At 41.7% G+C, this 14,240-nt stretch overlaps 1 protein-coding gene across 2 annotated transcripts in view; it reads left to right on the forward strand.

Moving 5' to 3' along the window:
- The window catches only part of HELQ (helicase, POLQ like), a 44,882-nt gene that overhangs the window by 2,066 nt on the left and 28,576 nt on the right, over positions 1 to 14,240 (forward strand). The window contains exons 3-7 of one of the 2 annotated variants that reach the window (XM_083176677.1): positions 1,572 to 2,256; positions 4,621 to 4,799; positions 5,293 to 5,493; positions 6,297 to 6,369; positions 10,831 to 10,928. In XM_083176677.1, the coding sequence (XP_083032803.1) occupies positions 1,572 to 2,256; positions 4,621 to 4,799; positions 5,293 to 5,493; positions 6,297 to 6,369; positions 10,831 to 10,928 (1,236 nt within the window). Of the gene's footprint in view, positions 1 to 1,571; positions 2,257 to 4,620; positions 4,800 to 5,292; positions 5,494 to 6,296; positions 6,370 to 10,830; positions 10,929 to 14,240 lie in introns of those variants that run through there. The other variant, XM_083176684.1, reaches the window with a different exon arrangement.

Raw genomic sequence — 14,240 nt, forward strand, 5'->3', positions numbered from 1 at the left:
ACGGTACTTATGTATTATCTGGACTCCCATGTTAAATGCACCCCATTTTTTCATACCCCTACTATCCAAATACGCATGGAGTTGATTTTATATAGTGTGGCGAGCGCAGCGAGCCACCGTGCCCGAAGCGTGGCGAGTGCAGCGAGCCCCGCGAGGGGACACGGTCTCATAAGAAAAACGGGAGCCCAGATATTACATAAGTACCCAATTAACATATGTGACAGTAGAAACAAAGAACATTTTATTTTATGTTTGCACACATCAGGACATTTTTTTTTCTTCTAACTTATGCTATAGTCTCACCATGTAAAGCTTGTCAAGCAGTGGTAGACCCGGGGACTCTGCATAACTCTGATTTCATAAACTTGCAATAGAGATTGAGGGGTTTGTTTCCTAAAGGTTACATTTTTTTGCAGATTTTATCTATTTTGAACCTGGTGGAAATGACACCAAGGAAGGTTGATACTCATCAAGTTGAAATGACACAAATCAATTAATTGGCTCTCAGTAAATATACCACTGTCCCTCCAGCTACAAGTGACACCTGCCTTTATTTCCTATTTTACGTGTTATAGAAAACGGGAGAGGGATAATCCTGTTGTACCAGTGGAACACTTTCATTATGAAGCACGCATCCATTTGTTACACAAGTGCCACTGAAAGAATGCTAGATGATGCAGGTGTACAGTATCAGAGGGTAAATTGTTGGGAGCCACATCAGTCAAAATTCCCAATTAGGCCCCGGGAACAACCCACAACTAGCGCTGATGTGCAAGGTTCCCCGGCTAAATTCCTGGGAATACTTGCCGGGATTTTAACCCTGCTAGCTTGCAGGGTTGCTCCCGCAACCAGCCCGGGTTACTGGCTGGTGTGAAAGGTACTTACCCGGGTCCAGACTGCGGGGATCCGGGCAGCGGCGTCTGGAAGCGCTATTTGCCAGGCAGCAGGGCGGGAAGCGCTGGATTTGAAAACATATTAAAAAGAGTGGCCAGATGCTCTCAGCCAATCAGCATCCGGCCAGTCTCTTCAAAATCTTTGCAAATTCAGTGTTGCTTCCCATCCCGCTTCCTAGCAAATAGTGCTACAAGCGCCCTGCTGCCCTCCTCGCACCAGAAAATGCAGGGACAAGGGTGGTGTGAAAGGGGCCAACCCGGGAATGTCCCTGCTTGATCCAGGGACCATTTTCCCAGGTAAGTCCCTGCATTTTCTGGTGTGAAAGGGGTTTAAGAATATGCAGGGTTAGATATACTAAAGCTTCTAAAACAGGCAAGTGAAGGCATTTTGTGCATAATTTTTTACGCTGCAATAAAGAAAGGATAGCTAGAACAACATTGGTTGCTATGAGCAACCCTACCATTTTTTTAAGGTGATTAATAATCTACCCCACAGTACCTAAAAATTTGTCAAAATCAAGTTGGCACTGTACATATGTTCATGCTTTCTCTATTCATAAATGTTTTACTATCTAGATAAACAGTAGAAAGCTAAAGTGTTGATAAAACTTTTGTAAGTTACGTTAAAAAAACCTACCACAAGAAATATAAGTTTGCAAGTGTTATTTTTCATTTTAGGATTTCTGCAGTGATGATGACCTGTTTGGAGAATATGACAGCTTTGCTGAGGACCCATCTTTGCTAGCTCAGATGGATGACTTGGAGGACAAGTGCAAGCAGGAAACCGCTAATAGTTTGTCTACTATTACTCTCGAACAAAAACTGGAAACATCTAATCGTGTTGTGACACAAATGAAAAATGCTAAATCCAACATTGGAAGACAAGAACTACTACACGAATTAAAGAAAAGCACGCATTATCCATGTGAATCAAAAGATCTAACAAATGATTTTTTACATGATCTTCCATGTTCACAACTTTTCTGTGATGAACCTGCAACAACGACAATAAATAAGTCCAATTACAGAGGTGAATTGTCTATTGAAGGAACACATGACTTGTGTCACACTGACCATGTAGTTGGTGCAGATACGTCAAAAGTCATTTTTTCAAACTTCAAGGAGGTAAAAAGAAAAGGCCTACGAGACAGCCTCAAAAACACATTGGCTGGGAATGCTAAAGTCCATGTCCCCCAAGTCTCTAGGTGTAATCAGATGAAGGAAAGTATTCTTTTGGAGGAGATTCATGTTGCCAAAAAGACAGTGGAAATGTCATCTGAAATCGACCTGGGTCCTTTTTATGGTTTACCCAGCAAAGTCGCTGATCTTATTGAACAATATAGAGGAATTAAAAATCTTTATGGCAAGTATGGTTTTCTTTCTTTTACAAGTGTTACTGCAAACACAAGAAAACATTTTCCTATAGTGCTCATAAGGGTGCAGTTTATGTAAAGCTGTGCTCCCTTGCACCCAGATCTAGATTTTCTTGTCTTCGTTAGTGACCTTCCATGAGGTTTGCTATATGTCTAGGTTTTTCTCTGTATTGTGGTTTGCTCTTCTATTTGTTTGTTTAGCTTAGCTGGTATTGCAGCTTCCTCTATTTCCCACTGGGGCTCTCCAATTACCTGTGGGCTATTGTAACTAGTGTCCAAGGTTTATCTAAACCACTGCTTCTGTTTTTGTGTCTTAAGCTGGGTACACATATATGCAATCGTCGAGCCGTTCTTCCGTCCTGGGACGAACAGCCGTTCGATTGTATAGGTGTGTACGCTGTCCCTATTCCCTCTGTACGATTGATAAACGGCCAAAAACGGTCTTGTCCGTCCATACTCAATTGGTCGAAGGTTCAGTGCTGTTTAATATTCATCCGACCGGACGGGCCCATATCGGTACAAAAGACCAGTACGTACGCATGTTCGATCGATATGCTAGGCGTTCTTGCGATTATACTCCCAAAGCTGGAACTTCCATGTGGGCATTGACTAGCTGCATGATCTCTCCTACAGCACAGCATGTAGTCACTCTCTCGATTGACATTAACACCCCTGCTGCACAGGTACTTGTAGTGCCAAATAAAAATTAATTCCGGCAAACCGCTCTGAAAAACGGTGTATCTGGCCATCTAGGTGTAGTCAGCCGGCATGGTGACTAGGGACAGACATACGGCAAATAGCTGTGGTGCGCGTGTAGATGTAGTCAGCGGTTTGCCGGACTTAACTTTTTACGTGGCACTACAAGTACCTGTGCAGCAGGGGTGTTAACCAACATGCAATAACAATGACAATAGAGAGAGTTTGTACAGTGGTACAATCTTTTTCTTGCAATTGTTTGGACGGGAGTAGATCAGACGTCGCAAGTAAAATTGTACAGGTGTGTACGCGCGTATCGACTGGTGTTTGTGGACAGTCGGTCGCGTGTATGATCGATCAAACGCTAGCAAGAAAACAGGGATTGTATAGATGTGTACCCAGCTTTAGTGTAATGGCCCCCCCATACATTAGCCAGACTTGTCCAAAGGACAAGTTGGTCCCGACTTCCCCTGAGCTCCCCCGGCAGATCCCTGGGAGAGTTCAATAAGATTTGGCATTTGATGTGCCAATTTTTTACATGTGATAAATCTGATGCGATTTATCACATGAAAGCCTGGGGAGCTGCAGGCGAGGGGTGGCAGAATTGAAAAATCCTATTCAAAAGGCTGGGTGGCTGCTGATTGAGTGCTCTCTCAGCCAATCAGCAGCCTCCTATTTTGGTGGTCAACAATGGGAAGGTTGAAATGAGTTTTTTTATACATTTCTTTTTTCCCAAAAACATAAAAAACTCACGTCGAACTTTTGATTGTCGACCTTAGCATGACGACCTATTTCATGTGTCAACCTAAACCCTGTTGACCTACCAACCATATAGCATGCCAGGATGAATTACAAAGGTCATGAAAAAGAAGGGTCAACACTGCACATATTGACTCTTTACATAAACTTATTGTTATTTTGAATGAAACCCTTCGACACTTATGAAATGCTTGTAAATTTTACTTCAGTATACGTAACAAGAATGAAGCAGAAAACGTTGTAAATACCAATACTTGTCATACCTGTGTGTGTGTGTTTAACTTTTGAAGCTGTATCCTGTTCATGGAGCATTTTCTGTTTGCTGGTCCTACACACGCCTTTCCATATTGGATATCCTGTATTTTATATGTAAAGGTTTTTTACAAACACTCTACATTTAGTGAGAGTTTATATATTATAAGATCAAGACCAGTGGCGTAACTATTAATTTTCCGCCCCCTCCCCGTGCAGCTGGTACCTCCTGTCCTGCGCTTCTGTCAGTTCCCGGCTCTCCCTGCTCCTGCAGCATATAAAAAGTGACTCACAGAAAATGGCTGCCTGCATAATGTAGACAGTATTTAAGGATGCTAGAGTAGGCCGCAGCACCCTCCAGCAACCTTAAAAACGGTCTGCTGTATGGGGGCAGCCATTTTCTGATTGTCACTTTTTATTAGCTGCAGGAGCCGGGACCCGACAGGAGGTCCCGGCTGGAGGGGGCGGGGCAGATGGCAGCGGGTAACTTTAGCTCCGCAGACCCCCCGGCGCCCACACCTTCTCTGGGCCTCTCCGCCACCGCAGGGGCTGCGGAACTATAGTTACGCCACTGATCAAGACTGTGTAGTTGAAAGCATACTGAAAGTGTCCATACACTAAAGCATTTTATTTATATTTTTGTTTAGATTGGCAACATACATGCTTGACATTGGAATCACTCAAACAGAGAAAGAATTTAATTTATTCACTACCCACAAGTGGTGGCAAAACCCTTGTTGCAGAAATTGTACTTCTTCAAGAACTTTTATGCAGAAAGAAGGATGTTCTAATGATCTTACCTTATGTATCCATTGTACAGGAAAAGGTGAGTTCTATGTAGCAGATTATCAGAAAAATTAGCACATTCTTTTTTTTTTTTTCTCTTTTGTCCTTTCATATAAATTTAGTTTTTTTTTTTTTTTTTTTAATTCTCTTTCTATTTACTGTGGTCTTGATAGATAGATAAATAAACCCATCAAAATCAAATCTTTTAGATGGTTAGTTTTAATAATGCACATAAGGAACTTTTAGCATTGATGTGTTAAGCAGTGAAAAGAGTGGAGAAGTTGCCCCCTACCAACCAATCATGTTTGAGTATGCATTTATCAAGTACATTCTGTATTGCGATAATTAGATTCTGATAAGGCAATTTCTTCATTGGTTCACTTTCCAAATCAAAATGGGTGGTATACATTGATAATTAAACATCAAAAGGCGTCTGTATTTGGTGCAGACTGCATAAGCTATGCACATACTGTTGCCAGTATCAATCTGAAATAAAATGTCATCAAGTCTTTTAAATCTAAAATTTGCTCCAGGTGCGTGGCTTGTCCAGTTTTGGAGTTGAGTTGGAATTTTTGGTAGAGGAGTATGCTGGCAGCAAAGGCAGGTTTCCTCCAATCAAAAGAAGATCAAAACCATCTTTATACATTGCAACCATTGAAAAAGGTCACAGTCTTGTTAACTCCTTGATTGAAACTGGACGAATTAGTGATCTAGGCCTTGTTGTTGTTGACGAGGTAATATTCTCTTTTTATTTAATTATTATTGCATAGAAAAATAAAATAAAAACATTTCAAAAGTTCTGCTTGTTGGTGCACGTCTTGAAAGTAATGGGATATCTGAACTTTATGAAGAATACCTTGTTAAACCAAATAGCATAGTGCAGAAAGGTAAAGGTGCCCACACACTATAGCACACATACGCACACACAAAATACCCAGTTTGGTTTTCAGATAATAGAGGCTTTGTGGCATTGCAATCAATGCGCCACACCCTTCTATTGAAGATGGGCTGTTGCCCAGAGCAACCAATCACATTCTACTTATTTATTTAGTACCTTATCTAGAAGATAATAAATAGAATCAGATTGGTTGCTATGGGAAACATCTCATCTTCAATAGATATTAAATTTACCCCTATAAATAAACTGTATGCAAACATTACCAAATGTCAAAAGAAAATGATTTATTATTGTGATAAACCACACCTTAAATGAAAATGAAATTTTGAATACTGATAAATAATAATAAGCCAAAACCTTTTACCTTGGCTAAGTTTCTGCTTCAAATCATTCCTCTGGAAGCTGCATTCCATTGGATGTTGTATTAATATGCAATGAGCAGAACTGTGTATAAACTACAAATCTCCTGAGCAGCCAGGTGGCCAGAGATCATTGCTGTGTCAAAGACATTCTATTTTCCCTTCCTGCAGACAGACTATAAGGAACATTTATAAGGGTCTCTTTACTTCAACTGATTCTCTGAGTGAGTGATATTTCTCAGCTCTTCTGTATATATCTCCTTTTATTTCTCTCCAATAGTTGCACATGCTTAATGAAGGGAGTCGAGGTGCTATTTTAGAAATTACTCTGGCTAAACTTCTCTATACAAGTGGTAAGTCATGTTCTTTGTAAATCCTACATACTTCAAACTTTTACATAAATATACTGACATATAAAATGTAACAACCACACATTGCATTACAGCCTAGTGTGTTTTAGAGACCACCATTGGTTGCATCATGAATCATGAACCAGTCTTATAGCCAGTCTTATAGCAAGTAATGAATTACCACCTGAGTATGCAACAGTGTCCGTGATACACCCGCACCCCCTGAGTATGGTTCATGGGGGTCTACTATAAGAAGGTCAACAGTCCATTAGATCAACCATAACTGGTCAACACACTAGAAAAGTCATAATGGCTTAGGTCTACAGGGTTGAAATGTCGACCCAAGCAAAAGGTTGACATGGGTTTTTCACCTTATTTTGTGTGTCTGTCTACATGTTCACCGTATATAAATGTACTGCGTTCCTTCGCATGGTTCTCTTCGCTCACCATGCTTCTCCCTCCATGCTTGTCCACTTGGATAGTAAAGAATAAAAAACACCTGTTTTGGGGATTTTTGCCAACCTTTCCCATGTAAACCTATTTTATAGGTTGACCTTTTGACCATGTCGATCTAAGGTATGTCAAACCTTTTTCATTTGTCAACCTATTTATTGTTGACCTGCCAACCACATCCCCACCTTCCCCATAACACTCCCTTAAGATGGACTATCTCCATGAGTCTGTTTTGTCAGCTCTCAGGAACACACAGCACTTTTCAAAAATCTATCTGGTACCCTGCGCCTCAATCACAACAGGTTCTTTGTGCTTACACTTTGTGTAAGGCATGAGTTATTATGGAATTGGAGTAGCAAATCACCACTAGGTATTATGCGCATCTCTAAATCGGAACCAAAGGTATTTTTCTTTTTCATGAATAAAAAGGAAAAAAGTTTAGGAGGAGCGCCGGTACTTGTGGAGTATCACGGCTCCCACGACCTGCATCGTATGCAGATCGTATGCTAAAAATCGCATCGCATCGCATGTGGCATACGATGGCATACGATGCGATGCGATGTTTTACCGATTTTTGACTATTTTAGCTCAAAAATCGTATGCCATCGCATAACATCGTATGCCATATGTAGTGGCATACGATGTCATACAATGCGATACGATGTTTTACCGATTTTTGAGCAAAAATGGTCAAAAATCGGTAAAACATCGGATAACATCGTATGCCATATGTAGTGGCATACGATGTCATACGATGCGATACGATGTTTTACCGATTTTTGAGCAAAAATGGTGAAAAATCGGTAAAACATCGGATAACATCGTATGCCATATGTAGTGGCATAGGATGTCATATGATGCGATACGATGTTTTACCGATTTTTGAGCAAAAATGGTGAAAAATCGGTAAAACATCGCATGGCATCGATGCGATACGATGTTTTACCGATTTTTGAGCCATTTTAGCTCAAAAATCGTATGCGATCGCATCGGATGCCATACGATGGCATCCGATGCGATGGCACCCGATTTTGCACTGAAATGCATCAGAATGCATTGAAATGTGTATTAAAGTAGTGAAATGCCCCCAAATGCCATTTTTCATAGTGCACCACCCCCACTATCAACGTCAACCCGAAGCGTGGCGAGCGCAGCGGTACGCGTCCTACGACCTTTTCATACCCCCACTATCCACGTCGGCGTGGAGTTGAGAATAGAATAGTGTGGCGAGCCCGAAGCGTGGCGAGCGCAGCGCGCCCCGCGAGGGGACGCGGATACCTTCACAGCTATACGCGTCTCCTCGCGGGCTTTACAGGTATCCGCGTCCCCTCGCGGGGCTCGCTGCGCTCGCCACGCTTCGGGCTCGGTGGCTCGCTGCGCTCGCCACACTATTCTATTCTCAACTCCACGCCGACGTGGATAGTGGGGGTATGAAAAGGTCGTAGGACGCGTACCGCCGCCCCTCGCGGGCTCGCTGCGCTCGCCACGCTTCGGGTTGACGTTGATAGTGGGGGTGGTGCACTATGAAAAATGGCATTTGGGGGCATTTCACTACTTTAATACACATTTCAATGCATTCTGATGCATTTCAGTGCAAAATCGGGTGCCATCCCATCGCATCGGATGCCATCGTATGGCATCCGATGCGATCGCATACGATTTTTGAGCTAAAATGGCTCAAAAATCGGTAAAACATCGTATCGCATCGATGGCATACAATGCCATGCGATGTTTTACCGATTTTTCACCATTTTTGCTCAAAAATCGGTAAAACATCGTATCGCATCGTATGACATCGTATGCCACTACATATGGCATACGATGTTATCTGATGTTTTACCGATTTTTGCTCAAAAATCGGTAAAACATCGTATCGCATCGTATGACATCGTATGCCACTACATATGGCATACGATGCCATGCGATGGCATACGATTTTTGAGCAAAAATGCTCAAAAATCTGTAAAACATCGTATCGCATCGTATGACATCGTATGCCACTACATATGGCATACGATGCCATGCGATGGCATACGATTTTTGAGCAAAAATGCTCAAAAATCGGTAAAACATCGCATCGCATCGTATGCCATCGTATGCCACTACATATGGCATACGATGCCATACGATGGGAGCCGTGATACTCCACAAGTACCGGAGCGCCTCTAACGGGCTGCTGGTACTGGGGTTGTCAGCCCCAATAGAGGGGTTGTAACAAGAAAAAATGGGGGTGTACCAGTGCCAGCTGTTATATAGTGAATAGAGATGAACGGTTTTCTAAATAAATTGTTTTATTACAATGTTTTACAAAAAATGAATGAAAAAATATATGGAATTCCATAAATAAACATGCAGTCGTGAATATTATGAGCACATTAAGCAGAGCATATTACCACTGGTGATCGATGGTATGGTGAACTAGTATAGATCTCCAATGTTTGTATAGCGACCAGGTGGCGACCAGGTGGCCAGCAGTCCCTATGGGTTAATGGGTGGCAAGTTGGAAGCAGATGGTATTTTCCAAAGTCCCAATGGGTAAATTGAGGTGAACCTGAGTGGCTTCCGGATACACATTGTCAGGAGATGGTAGGCAGTAGTCCCAGTGGTATACATTTCTTTTTATATAAGGTATTGCTACTATTTACTGAGACTGGACAAATTTTGTCATAACTCTTATACAATAAAATATATTTAATTACAATTTCAGATACAATTAGTCAAAGGTCTTAACTACAAAACACCATCCTCCATTGCCTTCTTTACTCTTTTGTTGGCCACAGCCCTGACTTTTCTTTCTTAACATAAGCGTTTTTCCATGAGAAGCTGCAACTTCAAAAAAAAATTTTTCCAAATTCTCTGGAATCCAATCAAAGTTTTGGGTTTTCTAGGATGGTCTGAATATCTCTTTTTGCATAGAGCCCAAAATCGTTCAATAGGTCTACACTGGGGCAAATTCGGAGCGTTTGCTTCTCGACGTACAAATTCGAGCTGAATGTCCTGAAGATGGTTAACGACAGCATTTGCATAATGGCATGTTGCCATGTCTGGCCAGAAGAGTACTGATTCTAGAGAATGATGCTGGTGGATGAAGAGTACTAAATATATACTTTTAATACAATTTTCAAGGTACACCCATTGGTCAATGGAGGTGTTACTAACAAAGGGTTCGGGAACATTTCCATCAGAGTCAAGAGCTTACCAAACAAGGCATTTCTTAGCAGAAACTCTGCTCCTGAAGAAGCTGAGGGATTTTTCCTAAGGAAATGCGTTGAGCTGCTTTGAACAATCCTCTCAGAGCCAGACCACTGCCCCATTGGTGATATACCCACTGGAACCTAATATCTATATAAAAGGAAATCTATACCACTGGGACTATTGCCTACCATCTCCTGACAATTTGTATCCGGAAGCCACTCCGAGGCGACCATCCTGAACTGCACATTTTTCTTTATCAGTTAGTTGATGGCAAGCTATAAAACCTCTACACGATTATTGTAAGAAGAGATTTAACATTATCATACATTTCTTAATTTAAAAAAAAGACCTATTTTTAAATTGAAATGTAAGAAAATACAAACCATAAAAGATCAAATGGAATAAAAGTCAGGATAGACAGACATAAGCATATAGCCATGATACATCTAGCAGGTGAACGTATCGTACATATGTACAATGTTGAAATACTTCCCAGCCCAAGAGAAATGGTAGAAGGATAGTAAAATAAATCTTAGCCATGGGTCTTGAACCTGCGGCCCTCCAGATGTTGTGAAACTACATGTTTCAACATGCATTGCCACATTTTTTCCTATAAGAGCATGCCAAAAAACCTCAGGGCATGCTGGGACATGTAGTTCCACAACATCTGGAGGGCCACAGGTTGAAGACCTGTGTCTTAGGCAGTATTTGGGCTAGAGCAACATATAAATACCACAATGCCCAACTGCAGTATACTTAAAACCCCATGAACCAGTATTTCTATACATTTCTAATTGTCTCATCTCATATTTACAGAAACCACACACATTATTGGAATGAGTGCTACATTAAATAATGTTGATGAGCTGCAGAAATTCCTTAAAGCAGATTATTACACGGATAATTTCCGACCTGTAGGTATTTATGTGGATTTATCTCAGAATTGTTTTGCAATGAATGAAGTCATTGGGCCTTATTCTGGTTCTAGTTCAAATACCTTCTCAAATGAACAAAATGTGCACTGCAGGTGGGGCAGGTGTAACTTGTGCAGAGAGAATTAGATTTGGGTTTTTCTTCAAAGTGAGATCTATATTGCAGTGTAGAAATAAAGCCATCATTGTTTTTCCCTGCACAGAAACAAAACCTCTCGCCCAAATTTAATTCTCTCTGCACGTGTTACATCTGCCACACCTGCAGTGCACATGAGAAGGAATTTTCCTCTAAGAGTGAACCAGAATAAGGGCCCATTGTTAGAAAATTTTTCAACATTTGTAACTTATAATAATTTGACTCTTATAATTGATTTTGCACCTTTTATCCCATGTTGTTTCCATGAACATCCAAATCTGACATCTCCTGGCTACAAAATGACTAGTGTGGATAATAAGCCATTCCAAATCTCTTGTTATCGGTATTCTGAGATAATGGCACTTTTCACTGTGCTGACAGGCTGCAGTCACTACAATTGTGACCAGCCTTGCTGTGCAATAGCACTACTTATATTAGCCACATTGAGACAGAGATAAATGATATAATCATTGGAAAAAGTGCAATGATTAATGACTAGCTGATTTTTGCACATTATGCTTTTTTGCTCTTTTGTCTTATGAAATCTTTAAATATGAATTTAAAATATCAGAAGATCTTAAAGAACAATTACATGATCTATAGAAAGCAAAGCTTTCTTTTAAAAAGGACAATTTCCCAATGTTTGGTCCTGAAACATGGTTAAGTCAAAGTGTTTGAATTATTATCAGTCATGCCTCCATTGTTTTTTTTTTTTGAAAATATGTTTATTCAGAGCCATTGCATATAAAAGATAAACATTTTACAATAAACAATGTACAGTAAACAATATGTTGCATCTGCACAAATATTCAGGGTTAACTAGGCCCATCATTTTCCATATAATATAAAAGGGGGGGGGGGGTGGAGGTTATCATATGTGGTTAGGGAACATGCGGTTAGGAAGGGAGGGGGGGGTACCTTATTGGATTTCTGCTCTGCAGCTCATTGTGAAACTTGATACATTCATACACCTACATTGTTACTACGGGTCTCAAGTATCTTATAAATATTTTGTCTTAATTCTGGGTCGCGACTGTCTATGAATGGTGCCCATACAGCGTACAAGCGTGAAGAGGTAGAGTTTGCGTTTCGAAGGATGTCATATCGGTCGTAGTACATATATTTTAAGAGGAGAGTTTCGACCTCAGTTACAGTGGGTACATGGGGGGTGATCCAGGCATTTAATATAACTTTTTTGGCTACCGTTACTATAAGTGTCAGGATGGGGATTAGGTATAGCTGGGAAGGAGGGAGCGACCATGAGTCAAAATTTGCAAAAAGAAGCGGGATCGGGTGGAGTGAAACTTTTGTTTGAAAGTTTCTATTTATGAAATATATTAGCTTAAACCAAAATTTCTTTATACACCTACAATTCCAAAAGTTATGGAGGTAATTTGCTAACTGGTGTTTGCATTTAGGGCATTTCCCCGATTCCTCTGGTACATAATGGCTGCGTTGTTGTTGGGTGATATAAGCTCTGTGAAGAGTTTTAATATGTACCTCCTGGAGAATTGAGGCTTTCAGTATACGTATGGTGGAATGATAATATTTATAGAGGAGTGTTGCCTCCATTGTTTTATTTGTGTCACTTTGATCTCCAATATATGTATCAAATGCAACACCTCTTTTTTTATTTTTTTATTATTATTAACAATAATAAATTACAAGAGTTTCTCGATCATCCATCTGGGGGGACACTGCTTCTTTACCTCTGGGTAAGAGTGTGGGCTATGGAGGTTAGGCACAAAAATACTAAGGGGGATATTCAATCACTGGCCTGCATCTCCCGTTGGGGGAGATGGCTGCCGGGCCCTATACAATCCTGTTTTCCACGACTGCATCGAGCAGGGTATCTTGCAGAACGAGCCGGACTTCACAAGCAGTCAGGCTCGTTCTGCTGAGAACGGCCGGGAATTGCCGAGCTCGAGGCAGCAGCTTGACTATTCCCGGCCACTTCTCGCAGCCACGTCCCCTTCTCGCCCCATGGGTTGCGGGTGATTGAATCACACCTGCTTGTTCTCGGTCGAGCTGACACAGAACGGGACTGGGTCACGGCTAGCTCGACAGCCGTGACCCGCAGATTGAATACCCCCCCTAAAAGCTGACTACAACCCCTCCTATCTCCAGCAGAGCCCCAGTCTAGTTTTTGTGCCTTGAGCTGTGACCCTTGTTGTGTCCCCTGAGTGCATGCTTCTGCCTGCGTGGCTCTGTAGTTTGTCCCCTTCTTTATACTGAGCCAGGGACTGTGCCGTGTGCCTCTAATCCCAGCTACTTGGGAGGCTGAGACTGTTGTAGAGCTTCAGGACAGGAGTTCTGGTCCCACTAAGCTATGGTGATCGGGTGTCAAACATTAAGATCATCATCAATATGATGGATCTGGGGGAGTTTAGAGACATCTGGTTGCCTAAAGAGGGTGAACTGGCCTAGATTTCCCTAGGTGGATGTTTGCTTTCTGCTTAGGGAATTTCCCAGGGCTGCATTTGATAAGCCCTGCCCCAAACGGCTCTGCAGGAGCTCTCTGGAGGCATTGCTCTCTCCTGCTCTGCTACAGAATCCTGGTGGGTCACTTCCTGTCATTCTCTGCACAAAGGGACAGACCATACAGCAAGTATTGTGGGACTTTTACTGACACAGTATTTAGCCCAATGATTTTATCTCCTATACAGTATGTGGGATTCAGTATCTAGCCCACTGATTGTATCTCCTACATGTAGGACTATTGCAGTGCACTGCATTTAGCCCACAGACAATACCAAGTGATACTGGATCTTTGCTGTAATAGCTTTTAGCTCAAAGACCAAGCTTTATCTGTCCTCTTCAGAGAGGCTGGCTAACATACCAGATTTCTGCTGTTTTCTTCAAGGTATTGTAGTGATACCAGTTCCAGGTCCACAGAGGATTCCGTTGACTCGGGCTGTAGGTGTGTCTTGGGCAGTTTGCCATGGCATGTATGTGGAACATCTGTGCAGGGCTGCGACCTGGTCATCTGTACACACCTTTGCTAAGTTTTATTGGTTCCATACCTTTGGTTTGGAGGAGTCCCGGTTTGGTAGAACTGTCTTAAATGCAGTTGCACCCCACGTCTTCCCTCCCTATTGTTACCTTGCTTTTGGGAATTCCCAAAGGTAATGATGCAGCGTCCCCCAGATGGATGATAG

This window comes from Crinia signifera, chromosome 1 (genome assembly GCF_055691185.1).
Source record: "Crinia signifera chromosome 1, ASM5569118v1, whole genome shotgun sequence".
NCBI lineage: Eukaryota > Metazoa > Chordata > Amphibia > Anura > Myobatrachidae > Crinia > Crinia signifera.